Below are 19,436 nucleotides of genomic sequence, written 5' to 3'. Positions count from 1 at the left end.
CCAGGCTGGTCTCAAACTCCTGACCTCAGGTGATCCACCCACCTCGGCCTCCCAAAGTGCTGGGATTACAGGCATAAGCCACCATGTCCAGCCATCAATTCCTGGTCTGGACATCTCCCCATTCCCAAATTGGGCTCCCTACCGAGATTCTGAGCTATTGCTCCCTTCTTAGAGCACTCCTAACCATTCTTGTCTTCTAGCTATGGTCTGCTCCTTTGTCTGCTCCTCCAGACAGCCTCTCCAGAATCCTTGACAAGGACTAATTACTGCCCTCGTTCAATCCTTCTCTTGGTCCAGGCAAGTCTGTGTTCATGCATGTGCCCTGCATCCAGGTGGCATGTGTATCCTTGCATTTCAGTCATTCATGTTTCTCGTGTGTGCTCAGCCCATCATTCTCATGGAAACACCTATGGGGAGCCCACATCATCTGTCCCTTTGCAATTTCACATAGCTGCCAGTGACCCACAGAGGATCATTTGTGGTCCACTAATGAAAGAGATCGATTTATAGATGAGAAGTTGTAGGATGGGTGCCAAGAAGCTGGGCGTGAAGGAGCTCTACCCAGGGTGGCCCAGGGTGGATTTTCAGCCATGCAGGGGTATATATCACCCCACTCTCATGCCAGCCTCCCCGACATCAGAAACATCCATAGGGAAAAGCCTTCCAGGCCCTAATCGGAGACCAGACTGGGAAGGTGAAACCTTGTGGCTTCTTTTCTCATTGATGGATAAAAAATGGATAATGTCCTCTTTCTCAAGAGCATATTTAGATACAGGCCAGGGAGCATGAAGATGTGAAGGATCTGAGAAAGCACAGAGGAACCACTGATGGAAACGAGATTTAAGAAAATAAAAAGAAGCCAGGCGCGGTGGCTCAAGCCTGTAATCCCAGCACTTTGGGAGGCCGAGACGGGCGGATCACGAGATCAGGAGATCGAGACCATCCTGGCTAACACGGTGAAACCCCGTCTGTACTAAAAAATACAAAAAACTAGCCGGGCGAGGTGGCGGGCGCCTGTAGTCCCAGCTACTCGGGAGGCTGAGGCAGGAGAATGGCGTAAACCCGGGAGGCGGAGCTTGCAGTGAGCTGAGATCCGGCCACTGCACTCCAGCCTGGGCGACAGAGCGAGACTCTGTCTCAAAAAAAAAAAAAAAAAAGAAAAAGAAAAAAGAAAAAGAAAGAGCACACGGAGGTTGGAAGAGTCCCTTCCAGCCACTGTCATTCCACCATGCAGTTTCATGCTCCTCTACCATGAAGATTTCTTCTCCTTCCAGACATCAGCTACTCCTGATAGTCAACTTCCTCACTATCCATGAGCAACTTTAGACTTCAGCTGGGGGATGAGGAGGTTCTGGGAGACGACAGTCTGGAAACTAGCAGAGTCCAGGGTTGCGAAGGAGTTCAGGGGCAGAGGCTGGTGTGACGAAGGTCAGCTTGCCAGATCAGGAGCAGAGGTTGGGCATAAAGGAAAGAGCAAAGCCCTCCAGGGCTTTCTTGGTCTGGACTTCTCCCCATTCCCAAATTGGGCTCCCTACTGAGATTCTGAGCTATTGCTCCCTTCTTAGAGCACTCCTAACCATTCTTGTCTTCTAGCTGTGGTCTGCTCCTGTGCTGAATAATATTCCATTGTCTACATATACTACAGTTAATTTATTCTTTCACCTACTTAAGGACACCTTGGTAGCTTCCAAGTTTTGGCAATTATGAATTAAGTTGCTATAAACATCCACATGCAGGTTTTCATGTGGGTGTAAGTTTTCAGCATTTATGGGTAAATACCAAGGAGTGTGATTGCTAAATTATATGATAAGAGTATGTTTAGTTTGTGAGAAACCACCAAACTTTTCCAAAGTGGCTGTACCATTTTGCATTCCCACCAGCAATGAAGAATAATTCCTGTTGCTCCTTCTCCTTGCCAGCATTTGGTGTTGACAGTATTCTGGTTTTGGATCACTCTAATAGGAGTATAATGGTGTCTCGTTGTTGCTTTAATTTGCATTTCTCTGATGATATACGATGTGGAACATCTTTTCATATGCTTATTTGCCATCTGTGTATCTTCTTTGGTGAGATGTCCATTAAGGTTTTTGGCACATTTTTTAATCCGGTTGTTTGTGTTCTTACTGTTGAGTTTTAGGATTTTTACATATTTTGGATAACAGTCCTTTATCAGATATTTTTTCCCAAATACTTTCTCCCAGTCTGTGGCTTCTCTTTTTATTCTATTGCCAGTGTCTTGCAGAGCATAAGTTTTTAATTTTAATAAGGTTCAGCTTATCAATTATTTCCTTCATGGAGCATGCCTTTGGTGTTGCATCTAAAAAGTCATAATCAGGGCTGGGCGCAGTGGCTCACACTTGTAATCCCAGCACCTTGGGAGGCTGAGGCGGGAGGATCACCTGAGGTCAGGAGTTCCAGAGGAGTCTGGCCAACATAGTGAAACCCTGCCTCTACTAAAAATACAAAAATTAGCCGGACATGGTGGTGCATGCCTGTAATCCCAGCTTCTAGGGAGACCGAGGCAGGAGAATTGCTTGAACCTAGAGATAGAGGTTGCAGTGAGCTGAGATTGCACCACTGCACTTCAGCCTAGGCAATACAGCAAGACTCATCTAAAAATAATAATAATAATAAATAAATAAAGTCATCATCGAACCCAAGGTCATCTAGATTTCCTCCTGTGTCACATTCTGAAAATGCTGTAGCTTTGCGTTTCACATTTAAGTGTGTGATCCATTTTGAGTTAATGTTTGTGAAGGGTGTAAGGTCTATTGTCATTTTTCGCATGTGGATATGCATGGTTTTCTATGCAGACACACTGCTGCTGAGTTGGAAACAGCACTAGCTCAGGAGCCAGCAGACTGGGTGCTTGCCCCAGCATAACCACTAACCTGTTGTGTGACTTTGAGCAAGAAGGAGGCCCTCTGGCCTGCTCCCCATGTGCAGAATGAAAGCCCTGGGCCAAAAGGCTGCTATAGATCCTTCTGTCCTTCAATCTGCAGGCTTCCCCTATTATTCTTTTCCTTCTAGTATGACTGCAGGACACATTTGCCCCTCACTCATGTTCCCACCTCAACAGCAGCTCTCCTGAGAAGAAGCCTTTCCTGGCTATCCCAGCCCATGGGCAGTACCTTCCTCAGAGCCCCTCCAAACTGATGCCCACCACCCCCCGCCCCACATTTAGCTTCTGTTGCATGGTGATACCCATGGGTGTGTCCTCTCTCCAACTAATCAGGAGATTTCTTGAGAGCTGAGAATGTTTTGTATTTCTTCTATATGTCTCACAAGAATAAAAACAAAGTTAATAATATAATAGCAGCAACAATAATAATGATACGATGATGATCGCTACCCTTTCCTGAACATTTCAAATACATATGCTTATTTAATTCTGATACCACCCTAAGAAGTATTACCATCCTCATTTTGCTCATGTGGAAGCTGAAGCATAAAGAGGTTGTGGGACTTGCCCAAGGTACCCCAGGAGGAAGAGTTTGGAATCTGGGTGTCTTGGCTCAAAAACCAAGCAGTTAGTGAGCGCTAACTGCTATGAAAGCTTGGGTAGGTGCTAAGCCCCCATCCTTGCTGCATACATCACGTCTATGCATGTGGCTGTTCAAATATCTTTAGTCTGTGGCACATGTTTATATCCGTTCTAGCCCATCTCTATATTCCCAGTGTCTGGTATAATATTCCACATATGAATGTCTGGATGAATGGAGATGTTCTCAAAGAAAGGTCACCACCTACCACCACCACCACTGCTGTTCCCCCAACCCCATGGCCTTGCCAGCCATTCCACTTGTCCAATATCAATTATCCATTCATAGTCCCACCCCATCCCCCACTCCCAAGCACATTACATACCCTTAAAGCTAGTAGAACAAGCTAAGGAAGATCCTACTCACTTCAAATGATGTTTACCTAGCACTCTATCTGAGCAAAGCCCTGCATAAATAATTCACCTGTCACATTCTCTTTTAGTACACTTTAGGACTTCTTAATAAACTCTGGACAGCGAACGAATTCACAGATCTGATGGCACCACATGCCCATTTACACAGTAGCTTCCAGAGAGCACTTGCCAAGGAATTCTTCCATCACTCCCTGCTAGGTCCTTCCACTTTCAGAGGAACCAGAGGCGCAGACAGGACTCTGACCCTTCCCCTTCTGTCTGTCTCCAAAGCCACTGCCCATCCTGGTTTAGTCCAACCTTTTCAAGAGCCTTCTGGTGCAGTGTGGATATATATCACTTGGGGACCTTGTTAAAAGGAAGATTCTGATTCAGTTGGTCCAGGGTGGGGAGAAAGAGTCTGAATTTCTAACAAGCTCCCAGGTGACGCAGATGTTCCTGGTCCCTGGGTCTCATTTTGAGAAGCAATTCCCTATCTTCTGCTTCAGCAGAACCCCGCACTCCCAAGCCCATCCTCCATCCTCCCAGCAATCGAACGCACAAGACTGATGACGTCGCTTTCCCTCTTGCACCTCCTGGGATCCCGTCCATACTTCTTGGACTGACTCTAGCCATTTGTCTGGGACCTCAGCCTTTTTCTGCATTGCCTCCTTCACCCGTCCCCCACCCATAATACTGTTTACTATCCCTTAACATACCCAGTGTGTTTCTTCCTCCTCTGTAAAATTGCAGGGTTATCTCTTGCTCCACAAAGCCTTCCCTGACCTCCCTTTTCTTCCAAGTGTGATAAGAAGCCCTCCTGTCTGCCCCCACGGCACTTCCATATACCGCTCCCATAGCACAGGTGTATTGACCCAGGTTGTTCTCCCCACTAGACTGAGACTTTTGTGAGGGCAGGGACCAACCATGTCGTCATATCCTCTGTGACTCAACAAATATTTATGATGTAAACAGATGAGAACCTCATTAAAGTATTCCTTCACACAATGAGGGAACACAGTTAAGAGAATTTCTAAAGGAGCAATAGCTACTTTGTTCTTAAGAGTACACATCTTTGTTACATGTAGAATCTAACTTTTTAAGCCTAATTAGATATTTGCCTATATTAATGTATTTTACTATGTCATTTGCTTTGCAAAGTGCAGATGAAAATTCCAAATGGCATTAAACAACTTCTAAGGGTGAAATCAGCAAATTAAATGAATTTAGTCTACAACTGGCACAGGAGATAATGCTCCTTGATTTGGCTGCAGCACGACTTTTGCTCAGTTGTTGGAGCCATTGTTTCATAAATGGTCTCTTAGGAGGATTATAATGGAAATGGCTAGTAATATTTAACAAGGTAGGTAGGTAGATGATAGATAGATAGATAATAGATAGATAGATACCCTTTGCACATTAGGGATAAATACATCAATCACAAATAATAATAGCTATAGATTACTGGGCACTTGCTCTATACCAGGCCCTGGGCTAATTCTTTGCATCTTTGATCTTGTGGTTTCCTCTAAATAATCCTGGGAGATGATTTTCATTATCCCCAATTGTACCAGTGGAAATATTGAGTCTCAGAGACTGAGCAACTCATCAATGAGTAAACACTTCGTGACAGAGGCTAGGCTGAAATCAGGTTTCGCTGCTTGTAGCCACCAAGCAAAACTGCCTTTTGTCAAAGGTTTACAGTGGTCCTGCGTAATTAAAAGACAAGGGCATCCAGTGGCCATATGGCATGAAATACAAATAAAGAACCTCCATTCCCTGTGACCTGCAGTCACTTCAAAAAGAAACCTCAAAGACAGACGCAATACCCAGGATGCCCACCCCAATGGCAGAAATTCAAAGCCAATTTAAATCCTTGATGGAACCCCACTTGAAGTGGGGAGAGTCTAAGACAAATGCATGTAAATGAAAATTTCATCGTTAAGCATAGAACTAGTAATTTCCTGGAACTAAGTCAAGCAAGTGTCACAAAGGAGCACCCTAGAGAGATGATCAATGTGACTAGAATAACTGGAAAGGAAAGTTAACATCTAGGGAAAGCCCGATATGGTGCAAGTGATGCCCCATGCTCTTCACCTGTGTGACTTCATGCATTCCTCAAAGTGTCCCTGTGATACACTCACAGTCACTGCCATTTTACAGATGCAAAAACAGAGACTGGGACAGATTCAGGAACTGCCTCATAAGTGGCCGGACAGTCTTTTAAACCTGGGTCTGTCCTGTGTTTTCTGTGTAAGTTTGTGGAGTATGTTCACCTCTGCCATTCCTCAATCCCTTCAAGCCTGCCATTCCTGATGGATTTTTTAAAGTTCTCTAAGAAGTCACTTGCCAGCAAACTGATAGAGCCCAGCCTGAGGCTGTGGTAAACACCAGCCCTCAGTGGGGGGCGAAAGACTGAAATTTCAGAAAATCATGGAAACACTAGTAATTCGAGAGCATTGAGACTTATCAAAAGAGCGGGAAACAAAAAACAAAAAAACTCCAAAACTTCATTCTATTATTGGAAACTTGAAGAGATGAAAATATGACCTTTTCTGCCTCTTTGCTTCTAAAATAGTGACAAATATGTTTTATATTTTTACAAGCTATATTAACAGAAGTGACTCCAAATGTGTGTGGCCTCCCAGGAGCTCAGTGTTTCAATGTCTCTTTTTTTGGTTGTTCTTTGGCAAGGAGAAAAGGGACGCTTTTCTAGCAGGCCAGTGTCTATATGGTTTTGATATGGCCCAAACTTTGGCCAAACAAAGCCGTAACCCAGCCAGTCTCTCAAACCATATCTCTCACCCAACTCAGAGGTGCCCCTTCCAACCTAACGGCTGAGGCCTGACAGATAACCGAAGAGGATCTTCAGAGACCCCAGAGGTCAGTGCCATCCCTGGAAACGAGGAGAACAGAGTGCTGGAAAGAATCTTCCACTCTTACTTTTTTCCTCTGAACCTTGATTGCCATATCTGTGAAATGAGGAGACTCTGCCTACTTCCTGGAGATTTGTGAGGAACAAAGAACTTTTGCACGGTACCTGATGTAGTTGGCACTTAATAAAAGAAGCTGGACAGATGATTGCCTTTCTTCACAATCACCTCAAGGGAAATACTAAAGCAGAAAAGTCATTCTATGGGGGCAGCTTCAGGGCACACGAAGAAGGAGGCACTCTTCCCTTCTACTGACTTGAAGGCAGCAACCACTGCCAAATGACTGCATGTCCATGGGGCTGCAGGCAGCTTTGTCTCACTGGATGGCAGCTTCCCACATCCCACTGAGCCTCGGTGGGAAATAGCTACATGACCAAGGAGAAGCTTGATGGCAGGGACTCCTTTAAAAGCAGAAGCCTGGTCCACTTCAAGGAGCAAGCGGCCAGTGCCCAGGCAGCCCATGTCTGCATCCTTGGCTACTCTACAGCATGACTCACACAGCTATGGAGTACGCCCTATGCATAGGCCCTGAACCAAGGAAGCAAATGAGGGCCAAAGCCCAGCCCATCCTCCATGCAGCTAGCCAGACTCCCTGGCTGGAGGAAGGAGGTACCTCTTTAATTTTAATAAACCACATAGGAACTAGTGGTGGTCAGGTGCTTCTTTGGAGTTTATAAGACTGACTTTGAATCATTAAAAGAGTCCTTGCCCCCTTCCACCCCACCACATCAAGTCTCCCCTATTTGCTGGCCGACTAAGCCACAGTCCCCACCTCAAGGGGCCCAGAGTCTCATGGTAGGACAGACTTGGAAGTAAATGACTGCAGGACAGAATAACCCAGCTAGGACAAGTGCTCCTGGAGAGACAGAGGAGCAACTGCCCAGATCACAGGACCCACCAGGGGCAGGGCGCAAAGGAGAAAACTTCGTAAGGATAAGGAAGTGCAGCCAAATGAGAAGAGGGAATGCGAGACAGGGAACAAGAAGAAAGGACATGCAGGGAAAGGAAGAAGACAATAAAGGAATATTGCAAAAGATGAGATGGAAGTGAAAGAATGAAGAGGAGCCCAGCCAGTATGAAGAAGCTTGTGAGTGTGCGTGTGCACTTACATCAGAGACATACGGGGTGGGGTGCACTCTGCGTAAGGCATCGAGATGGTCACTTTATAGACCTTATCTCATTGAGTCCTTATAGCAATCTTATGATCCTTACTATTCCCATTTTACAGATAAGGAACTTAGAGAGATAGATGGAAGCCAAAAGACCCAGCTGATATATGATGGAAACCATGCTGCCCCCAGTGCCCCACAGGAGAGGCAGAGCTGTCCTTTGCTGCTGGTGGATCAGTCCCTCCAATGCCCCTCTTCGTCTCCCCTCTGTGTCAGGCTATTGGATCATTGCAGCACCCCCTGGGGCCCCAAAGCCCTAGCCTCACCACCACAGCGAGGATTTCAAATGCCAGCTCTGACTGAGGCTAAGGTTGCTGGCATGAAATCAAGTCTGCCATTAGCACAATGTCCAGGGAACATTTGGGCAGCTCTCTGTCCTCTCAGCCTGGTACTTGGGGGTTATGTTAATTAAATAAATCTAATCATGGAAATGAACTGACCCAGGTGATGGGCACAGCACTCAGCTCCAAGTTACTGGTGATGGTCAGAAAATCCAATTAAGATAGAGCTGAGCCTACTGTGCTTCACACAGATAATTGAGGGCAAGGGTAGGGGCTAAGGGGAAGCTAAGGAAGGAAATCATGTCTTAATATCCATTAAATCAATCTCCCTCTTAAGCAGTGCCAGATAGAGTCCAGGAAGAAACTAGAAGAGAATTTAATGGAAACTAGCTACAAGCCTGCTTTAACATTTTCTTGAGATTCTGACTGGGGGGCATGTGGCAGGCACAGGAGACAAGGACAGGCAAGCCTATGTGTCATTCAGGGAGCCATGGACTAGGACTGTGGAGGCCCAAGGTCAAGTCTGTTCTGGTCTCCATCACCAATTAACCACTTGATATTGGACACTGTCCTATCTGAGCCTTAATAAAATGCAGCACTAGACCTCGAGCAAAACCACCTGGTGGTTTTGAAGACCGTCAGCAGGAGAGGGGAAGGAAACGAAAATACGGGAATTTGAGACAAATCTACCAACCTCATCACAGTGAGCTTGTGTTCGTTCATTATGATACAGCACATAGAAAACGCGGGGTTGCTCAGGAGGGGGAAAGGATTTGTTTCTTTCCTTGGTCCATTTGAAATTTATTGAGCAACTATATGTTCCAGGCTACAGAAACAAATAGTGCATGGTCCTCGACCCAGAGAGAATCTCTTACAGGCTATGGGAGGCTGAGAGGTGTCTGTTTTTCTTCCCAGTATATCCCCAACATTTAACAACAGGTTAATACTTAAACATAGTAGATGCTCAATAAATGTGTTGATTAAATAAATAAACCATATTCAAGACAAGTAAACGTACATTTTCAACAAAGCATTTTAAAGCTATAAGGAAGAGAAAAGTGTCCTGGGAACTCAAATGTGGGGCCCTCACCCTGCCAGGGAAGCAGAAGCAGGCAGCATCCCGTCCAAAGATTCCCAAAGGGCGCCGGACTGCGTGCCGCGGGTAGCGGGGGGAGCGGGTAGAAGTCTTCGGATAAAAGATGGGGAAAACAGACCGAAGCAGGTCTCGCTGGCCAGTGACACTCGGGGAGCATGGCCCATGGAAGGATCCAAGGCTGAGGGATCTGAGGTAGCCCTCCAGGGAGACACTCTGCCAAAATCCAGCCACGAGAAGGAGGGAGGGGGCGGGGAAAGAGTAAATGAGATTTGGTTTAGGCCGGAAGAACGGGCTGCGCCAACAACGAGAAAATAAAGTGGTGAGCTGGGGGGGGAGGGTGCAGCGCGGGCTGGAAGGGCGAGGAACCGGAGAACCGCGGGCGCGGTAGCCTGGCGGGGACGCCAGCCCGGAACTGGCGGAGGGGTGGACGGGCGCATGCGCGCGCGCGCAGCTGAAACTCCGGCTGATGAAACTGACAAAGGCGAGGGCGCGCCGCAGCCCCACTGCCGCGGTGTTCGCCCCGCGGGTCGGTGCTGCCCTGCCAGCGGGCGGGATCGTGGAGCGCCTCGCAGAACTGCACGCAAGCAAAAACAAAGCCATCTCTCCGAAGCAGAAATGGAACAGACGTGGCCGGGGAAAGCCAAATATTTGTGAGATGATGTGAACAAAGGGGAAAGGTCAATGCAGGGACGTTTGAGTTTCTGGTTGGAGCCTGCAACGGCTCTGAACGGTGGGTACTTTAAGAGAACGTCCTTTGCCCCCGTTCTCCCTCTCTCCCCGAAGAAAAATAAATCCTTGGCAAAATGAGACTTGACGGCATGAAAAGAGGGTCTCCAGACTGTCCTAGCTGGCGCAGGCAGGGGCGGGGCCGAGGTGCCGCTTGGTGACCTGCAGCCTCGGCTCAACACTGTCACCCAGAAAGGCCCGCCAATGCCATTATGCAGGGAACGTGGCTCTTAGCAGAGTCTGAACAGGCGCAGGGCCAAGGAAATCTTTGTTTTTGTTTTTTTCTCTAGCCCTTCCTGCCAATATACCAGGGATATAATTCCTTGGTGTTTCTGCCTTACAATTGCTCCTTATACCCCACCCTGATCTTCAGCACTGCAGCTCCCACCGCCACCGCCCGCTGTGAGTCACCTCCCCCTCTCCCTTTTTTAAACCAAACAGCAAGGCCATATTGCAGTTATCCATAAATGCAAAGCCAAGAAGCCACCAATACCTGTTTGAGAAGATGGCATTTTAATTAACACACTCCAGCTGCCATAAACCCGGGCTCCTGCCCCACCTCTCCACCCACCCCCCTCCGGGCCCCCCACCCCCAGCCCCGCCGTGCCCTCGCTCAACCTCCCTGCTCACCCCCATCTATGTAAAAAAGCCATAAAGGCTCTCTCCAATCGCCTTCTCAGAGGGAGTTTTTGCAACCCCCGCAACACAGGTTGATTGGAAAGGTCTCTCTCCTGGATAACAACAATTCAATGTGCCTTGACATTTTAATAGCCTGCCGTCCTGGTGAACACAATCGAGCAAGGCAGTGAAGCAAAAATCATTAGGTAAGCAAGATAATCTAAGCGGAATCTGCTGCCTGCAGGCTCACATCTGGGGGCAGGTTGCACAGCTGGGCCGTCCACAAAGCTGGGCTCTTCCTATCCTGCAGCGCCTTTGTATAAGAGTACCGATATATACACTTGTTTAGCTAGAGACACACACTTGTGCACAGGTTTTTTGGTAGATAAATACAGTCAGGCAAGTGTACAGACCACTGACGCCCCAACATGAAATAGCGTGAGAGTACACAAATTTACCACGAATCAAAATATCCACTGTCCCACCAAAGCGCCACCAAGATAAAGGTACTGCTGTAAGCGCAGGTTTGCTATATCAAAGAGAACAAGGCAAATACTTGTTAGGATTCCTAATACCAACCATGTAAAGACTTTCCATGCACACACACACACACACACACACACACACACATATGCATTCATTTATGTAAATATTTTTAATATAATGCCATGGCTAGATATATAATTTAAGCATGATATATAACATAAAATATTTATACTTATGTTTGCAGGGAACTGCTATTAAAGCTTCACATCTAATAACTCATTTAATCCTCAAAACGTAGGTACTGTTATTATCCCCGCTTTACAGATGAGATAACTGAGGCACAAAAGTTTGAAGCAGCTTGCCCAAAGTCATCTTCTAATAAGTGGTGGAGCCAGGATTTGAATCCAAGCAGTCTGGCTCTAGAGTCTAGCCTGTTACCCATTAAGTTATGCTGTTTCATAAAAAGTAAATCACACAAGTAGATATAAAATGTGTTGCAAGTCTTCACAAAGTCAGTGCATTCCATTATGAATGTATATATTTATGTACATGCATAACACAGACATGTTCGTGTGAACAGTCAAAAGGTGCACGGAAGTATGTCTGACTTCTTTTTAACATAAACACCTGCCTGCACGTGTATATTCATGTATTGAGCATCTTGTGAGTCCCTAGGCCATGTGCTAGGGTACTGAGGATACAATAATTAATTAGACACAATGGCCACCCTCAAGAACTCATCACCTATGGAGGAGTCAAACAAGCAAATAGATGCTTAACCTTGCGGGTGATAGGTTAGAGGCTGCCACAGAGCTGCAGAGACTAGGAGGGCCCCTTCCCCCATCCATCCCCACCCTCCTGACATATCTTGCGCCAGAATCTTCCAGGGAAGCCACACACTTATTCCCATGAGGTTGTCATCACTCCGAATACCTTGAGGGTTCCATTTGGGAATTGCCCTCTAAACCATTTTATAAGCTGCCTAAGAAAATGATTGTTGTTATTTAATAATTACATATAATACGCACACTCACGGCCCTTTCTTAGGAAGGAGGCAGGAGTGACGTCACAAAACCCAGGGACCAACAGATGACAGAAAATTCTCCTGTTGGAGTCCAACTCTCCCCAGCTGGTCCACGCCCCTCCCTCTCCTTTTGCACACAAGTCCCCCAGCATAGATCTCGTTCCCTGGATGCTGACTTGGCAAGCTATTCACTTTATGAATATGACCCTCAGAGGGGAGAGCCCCTCTCAGCAGCCCCCGAACTATGTTATCACCATTATTAAGGAGCTTAAAGAGGAGCTGGGAGGACGAGACACCGCTGGAATTGCAGCCTGATCGTGATTGATGTGTTCCTATTAGCGCCTCAGTGTTATCTCTCTGGATAGCAAGAACAGCCAGTGGCTTGTAACACAACAGATTACCTGAGTTCTCAGCCTTAGAAGGATGTTTAAATAAAATATAGTCCCTCTTAGCAAGAGGCTCATTTTCTCCACGAGGCTCCCAGACTATTTCATGTCAGCTCTGATTCGCTGCGACTCTCCTCAGTAAACATGTCTTATCATTAATAATTCTTTACAAGCACAATCTCCAAGAGTCCTCTCTCTCTCTCTTTCTCTAGGTGGCTGGACTCAGACACATCACGCTCCAGTTTGGGTTCCAAGGTGCTTCTCTCTGGATTTTCACCTGCCTTGCCAAAAATGATTGATTACGCTGGGCCAACTGGGTGTCCGGCAATACCCAACAAATGACTTTGGCCCCTAACAGCAGGCCTTGGCCAGATAGAAATCAATATTTCACCATTAAAATCTATCAAAGAAGAGTTAAGGCACCATCTGTCCCTGCCGCCTCTCTACGGTGTGTGAACATTAAATCCGACACTTGCACTACACGGGTAATCAATATATAGTGGTTCACAGATCATTTGTGGTCCCCTTTTAGCAGTGATGGATGTCTGGAATTGTTGTGATTCATTTTGTCAGACCATTAAACAAGATTCTGTCCAGTTCCTTCCTGATTTCATTTAGAGGATCATTCTTCACAGTTCATAAGAGGGAAACGGTTTTACCAATCTGCTTCTATTTCAATAAGTCACTTTATAGAGATTTTGTGTCCTCCAGACTGTAAAAATTCTGGAGAGAGAGTACAAACAGACCTCTAAAACTATTCACTGCATGACATATGCATAGAGTGTGAAGAGAGGAATGTAAATATGTTTACCTCTTTATCTGCAAATGTTGGTTTTAACCCCCTCCTAGCTGGAGAGCTGGCCACGGTACTCCAGGCATTGACCTGCTATAGTAGGAGGCAGCTAAAGTTTGGTGACTGGGGACTAATTTACAGGGATGACGAAAATCCCCTGACCCCTTATGAGCAGGGTGGAAAGCAATGGGAATGGCTCTTCCGGGGACCACATTTTAGAGTCTTCCATTTCTATAGTCGAGATGTCCTTGCCCCTCACGCAAATAGTTGGCAAATGCCTCTGCACTCTCAGACAGCATGCTGACCCAAGAGAAGCAAGACTGACCTTGCCCTTGAGGGCAGGAGTGTGGATGACCAGGAGGGTCTTGCATGACAATATGGCTACCATCTGTGAAGCACCAAAAACCTGTGTCAGGCCCCATACTTGCACGATTCTTGCCCTCAACAATCCTGAGAGATAGGTACAATTTTTTTTTTCTTTTTATGAGACGGAGTCTCGCTCTGCCACCCAGGCTGGAGTGCAATGGCCGGATCTCAGCTCACTGCAAGCCCCGCCTCCTGGGTTTACGCCATTCTCCTGCCTCAGCCTCCCAAGTAGCTAGGACTACAGGCGCCCGCCACGTCGCCCAGCTAGTTTTTTTTGTATTTTTTAGTGGAGACGGGGTTTCACCGTATTAGCCAGAATGGGATAGGTACTATTATCTCCACTTTCCAGTAAGGAAACTGAGACTCCAAAAAGTTAAGTAACCTGCCTAAGATTATTCTAGTTAGGGAATGTAAGAGTCAGGACCCAAACTTGGGCCTGTCTGATGCCAGCCTCCACATGAACTGTAGTCAGATCTCAGCTGGTGGCCATTAATCTGCAGAGGATTTTGTTTCAACCCAAGTGAATTTCCTTTAATGCTCCTGGATATCTTACTTGCATCAACCAAATACGGTGTTACTAGGAAATAACAATTTTTTTTATCCTCATTTTGAGTAAATCTACTGTAAGTTCACTAAATTATGCACTCCAAAACGAAACACTGGATTTTAAACTATTTTCTGTTTTTGGATTATTGGACAATTACATCACTGTTGCTGACATTAGTGTAGATAAGTAGATGTTGATTTAACTGTTAACATAAGTATATATACATATACATACAGACTTACATAATTTATATATAATTATTGTATGTCACATAAATATATATAACTTGAAAGACCTTAGAGATAATTTAGCTTTTCCTTTTTTTCTGTGCTTTTAAAATAAAGCAATGGAGGCTCTGCAGGAATAAAAAGCTGGCCCAGGGACAAGAATCTTGTTTTCTGATTCCCAAGTCAAAATGTTTTACCAAAAATGTATAAATAATAGAACATTACATACTTATGAATTTTTGGTGACATATTTGTTGAGGGCATGAGTAGAGAGAGTTGTATTCATTTTGCAGTTTACAGAAGAGGAAAACGGCCAATGCATTCTTACTTCCACTTCAATTCACTAACCACCATGCCATCCTGCCTGGAGATGGGCGTTCCTTCAGATAACAGTAGAAAATAAGGCAGGTCGCATGACTTCAAGCCCAAAAACCATATGACCAGAGCCAAGTTGGACAGCAGCATGCAGGAGAATACCAGCTGAGGGCACTCAGGAGGCACATGGCATGGCAGAGAGAGCTTGCACTAGGCTTTAGAAAGATTAGTCAAAAAAAAATCCATCTGTGCTCCTGTGTCACCTCAGACAAGTCACTTAGCCTCTCTGACCGTCTTTTTCCTTATCTGTAACACTGAAGCTAATTGCACCTACTTCAAAGGATAATTTCCAGGATTAAATAAGACAATACGAATTTCAGCACAGGTCCAAGCACAATCCAGGTTAGTGCCCTTTCTTTTTCCCTTCCTTCCTCCCTGACCTTATTTCATAAATGTGTATTATACCATATTTCAGTCTCCAGTAACAACCTGTAATGGGATCTGCCACATAAGAATTTATCTAAGTCTTTCTTGATTCTAAAAATATTAAACCTAAGAATTAAACGGAGAATTGCAAGGTCTTTGGTTCAGCCGTTGACCCGGTGCAGAAATCACTTTCACCACCTGCCTGATGGGTCACTTTCAATGACCAGGAGCTCAAGATTTCCAAAGAAGTCTGCCTCATCGCTGGACAGTTTCTTAATGATAAATTTCCTGCTAAACCTGCCTCCATGTAAATTCTGTCTATTAGTTCCAGTAATAACTTCAATCCATAACCACCTCATGTTCCACATAATTTAATAGAATGAAAAGAAATGCTCCCTTTAATTTGTGTTCAAACTACCTTCTTGAAGCATTTTGATGATTTCACTGGAATCTCAGAGGTTTGTGACTGTGCCCAAGTTGGCATCATGCATGTCTTTCCATGTTAGCTTTGAGCACACCCCAGCTCGTATTGAGTGTGGTGAAAGAGTTTTGTTTTTTCTCTTTCTTTCATGGACCTCGCCCTGGTCCTTGCCACTCTTTGGGCTCTCAGTGTCTCTGCAGTCCTATTTTTGAGTGTGAAACCTGTAACTGCTCAGAGCACTTCCAATTAAATTTTATGTTCAGTTTTCATTCATCTATTTCTTTCTTTTCGTTCTTTGATCCTCCTAACCGTTTTTCTCCCTCCACCTGTTTTCCCATCACAAATATCCCAATCAAGGCAGAAATGCCAATCTATACCTTGTGTTTGAATAATGCTCCTTAATAACAGGATGAAATGAAGTCCAGCTCTAAAAGCAAGGTCTGCCTCCTGTGTCACCTCATTAAAAACCAGGCCTCATTAAAAACCTTCACAGCTATTAATTACCTCTACCTGAGTTAGCCCCCAAATAATGTCCTGTTATCTAAACATCAACAACACTTTTTCTAATTTCACTTTAAACTCCTGAAGAAAGGGGCCAGTTAGACTATAAGTAAGTTGTTGTGCAAACAGCTGTTGAGACAGCTGTTGTCCACCTTCAGCAATGATCTTCAAACATCAGCAAACAGCCCTTATGAGCAGGCTAATATCCACTCCAGGATCTCAGGGCATATCATGATCTCTCAACTATTCCCACTATTCACACACTCCAAAATTACTAGTGCCTTCTCTGCCTAGTTCTGCGATTACTCTGTGGCACTGAGGTTAATCTTGTGGGCCCTACTCAGGTCCGACTCTTCCAAATCCCACTTATTGCTGAGGTATCATGTTCCAAATGTTAATATCTCAAAATGCCCATTTTTGCTGCTAGGTTCCTTGTCTATTTGTAGACTTCTGAATCCAGTGTCTTTGGTCATACTTGGACATATACAAGTTTCTTCTTGTAAATGTGACCTAATTAGGGAGAAAAATTTCTGCACTAGTTATTTTTAAAAGTCAGTTCTATACACATCCACTCAGGTAAAATTGCACAAGCTCACCCTTGATCAGGGGCTGCTTGAGCCATACTCAATTAGAGGTCAGCCAAGACACAAGTACACCTGCCTGGCACATGGCTGTGTGCATCTGATGTGTACTAGCAGCTGAGCACGCAGCAGTCACAAACACGCACACATACAGCCTGAAGTCTGAAAAACCACTAACCTAATCCCTCTCCCTTTGCCTGGTCAGGCATAGGCAGAACTACTTTTGATGGAATAGGTTATACATTCCTGAAGATTTCCCAGTATTCCAGATATTCTTACTCTTTGTCCCAAGGTCAAACAATATACACCTCTCAAAAGTTTCTTTCTGAGCCAACTTTGGCCCATCTTGTTGTAATTAAAGCCCATCCTGGGGGCTTACAATTTTTGCTTATTTATTTAAGACAGAGTTTCGCTTTTATTTCCCAGGCTGGAGTGCAATGACGCAATCTCAGCTCACCACAATCTCTGCCTTCCAGGTTCAAGCAATCCTCCTGTCTCAGCCTCCAGAGTAGCTGGGATTACAAGCACATGCTACCATGCCCGGCTAATTTTTGTATTTTTAGTAGAGACAGGGCTACATCATATTGGTCAGGCTCCTGACCAATTGTCTCGAACTCATATTGTCTCGAACTCCTGACCTCAGGTGATCCACCCACCTCAGCCTCCCAAAGTGCCAGGATTACAGGCGTGAGCCACCACACCCAGTCTAATTTTTGCTTCTTTATAAACTCTTCTTCTTAATAATAATACTTAGTTATATACCTACCATTGGTGAGGCATCATATTAGTTACCTTGTGACATTGTTTTATTTAGTTCTCACAGCAGTCCTCTGCAAGATAAATTTTATTTTCTCTATTTTGAAATGAGAAACTAGACCATAAGAGGTTTAGTAATTCACATGATACCATGCAGCTAATAAATGACAGAAGGAGGTGCACTCTGGCCAGACTCCATAGCCAGAGTTACTAATACCTGGCTATACTTTTATCAGAAAAAAAAAAAATAGAGTTAAATATATTCACCTTACAACTGTAATGAGATCTACATACAGAGTTCCGGAAGCAGAATCCAGGCCTCATTAAAAACCTTCACAGCTATTAATTACCTCTACCTGATTTAGCCCCCAAATAATGTCCTGTTATCTAAACATCAACAACGCTTTTTCTAATTTCACTTTAAACTACTGAAGGGGCCAGTTAGACTATAAGTAAGTTGTTGTGCAAAAGGGACACGAGACTTAAATCTCCTCTTTCAACTCAGAGCCACAGGAGAACAGAGTATCAAGAAAGGGATCAGAGCATTTCATCTCTTCTGATCCACACGCTCTTTGGCCAGCAAGGATTTGGGAACCATGCTGAAATCAATCAGCCAGTGGTGAGGAAGGAAGGTAGGTGGCTAAATCAGCCCTGGAAGCCTGCATCTGAGCAGGAGACTGCTGCACAGCAGGGCCTCATTCGTGCGTGACCTTCTCAAACTATCAGAAGCAGTGGCCAAGAGGACGAGCTTGAGTTATGGTGCCCTCACACTCCAGGGAAAGGGGTGCAGGGTGCCAGGAGGAATGTTAGAACTAGGTGACTCAGCTAGTGGTTATCAGTCGGGGTGGGGCATAGGATCTCCCCGGCGGGCACTCAGACATGTTGAGAGGTGACAATGTGCTAGCAGCCCTCACTCTCAGCGCCTCCTCGGCTTCGGCGTCCACGCTAGCCGCGCTTGAGGAGCCCTTTAGCCCGCTGCGGCACCATGGGAGCCCCTCTCTGGGCTGGCTGACGCCGGAGCCTCCTCCCTCTGCTTGCCAGGAAGTGTGGAGGGAGAGGCGCGGGCGGGAAACTCGGCTGTGCCCTCCGGCCAGTGTGAGTTCTTGCGGGCGCGGGCTCGGCGGGCCCCGCACACGGAGTGGCCAGTAGGCCCCGCCGGCTCAGGGCAGTGAGGGGCTTAGCACCCAGGCCAGTAGCTGCGGAGGTTGCGACGGGTCCCCCAGCAGTGCCGGCCTGCCAGCGCCACACTCAAATTCTCACCGGGTTTAGCTGCCTCCCCGCAGGGCAGGGCTCGGGACCTGCAGCCTGCTAAGTCTGAGCTCCGCCCCCTGCGGTGGGCTCCCCAGCAGCCTGAGCCTTCCCGAGGGGCGCCGCCCCCTGCTCCATGGTGCCTGGTCCCATTGACAGCCCAAGGGCTGAGGAGGGCAGGCATGGCTCAGGACTGGCAAGCAGCTCGCCTGCAGCCCTGGTGCAGGATCCACTGGGTGAAGCCAGCTGGGCTCCTGAGCCGGGTGGGGACTTGGAAAACTTTTATATCTAGCCGGAGGGTTGTATGTGCACCAATCAGCACTCTGTATCTAGCTAATCTGGTGGGGACTTGGAGAACTTTTATGTCTAGCTAGAGAATAGTAAATACACCAATCAGCACTCTGTGTCTAGCTCAGGGTTTGTAAATACACCAATCAGCACTCTGTGTGTAGCTCAGGGTTTGTAAATACACCAATCAGCACTCTGTGTCTAGCTCAGGGTTTGTAAATACACCAATCAGTACTCTGTGTCTAGCTCAAGGTTTCTAAATACACCAAATACACCAATCGGTACTCTGTATCTAGCTAACTCTGTGTCTAGCTAACCTAGTGGGGACTTGGAGAACTTTTCTGTCTAGCACTCCT

The 19,436-nt window shown here is 46.0% G+C and overlaps 1 protein-coding gene across 1 annotated transcript; it reads left to right on the top strand.

The window, feature by feature from the left end:
• The first annotated feature begins 9,350 nt into the window (after positions 1-9,350).
• On the top strand, positions 9,351-13,224 carry LOC105511545. Its single transcript, XM_011941711.1, has 4 exons — positions 9,351-9,643; positions 9,853-10,021; positions 10,869-10,921; positions 12,824-13,224. The coding sequence occupies exons 1-4, from the start codon at positions 9,351-9,353 to the stop codon at positions 12,951-12,953; spliced, it is 645 nt and encodes a 214-aa protein (XP_011797101.1). The 3' UTR covers positions 12,954-13,224.
• The last annotated feature ends 6,212 nt before the right edge of the window (positions 13,225-19,436 follow it).

The sequence above is a fragment of the Colobus angolensis genome, unplaced genomic scaffold (genome assembly GCF_000951035.1).
Source record: "Colobus angolensis palliatus isolate OR3802 unplaced genomic scaffold, Cang.pa_1.0 Scaffold20, whole genome shotgun sequence".
Lineage (NCBI taxonomy): Eukaryota > Metazoa > Chordata > Mammalia > Primates > Cercopithecidae > Colobus > Colobus angolensis.
This window is presented reverse-complemented; position numbering and strand designations above follow the sequence as displayed.

Coding starts and splice junctions, on each gene's coding strand:
- LOC105511545 (XM_011941711.1), top strand. CDS start 9,351: ATGTGGGGCCCTCACCCTGCCAGGGAAGCAGAAGCAGGCAGCATCCCG. Junction 9,644..9,852: donor GAAAGAGTAAATGAGATTTG/GTTTAGGCCGGA, acceptor AAACTGACAAAG/GCGAGGGCGCGCCGCAGCCC. Junction 10,922..12,823: donor AGTGAAGCAAAAATCATTAG/GTAAGCAAGATA, acceptor CTCTTTCTCTAG/GTGGCTGGACTCAGACACAT.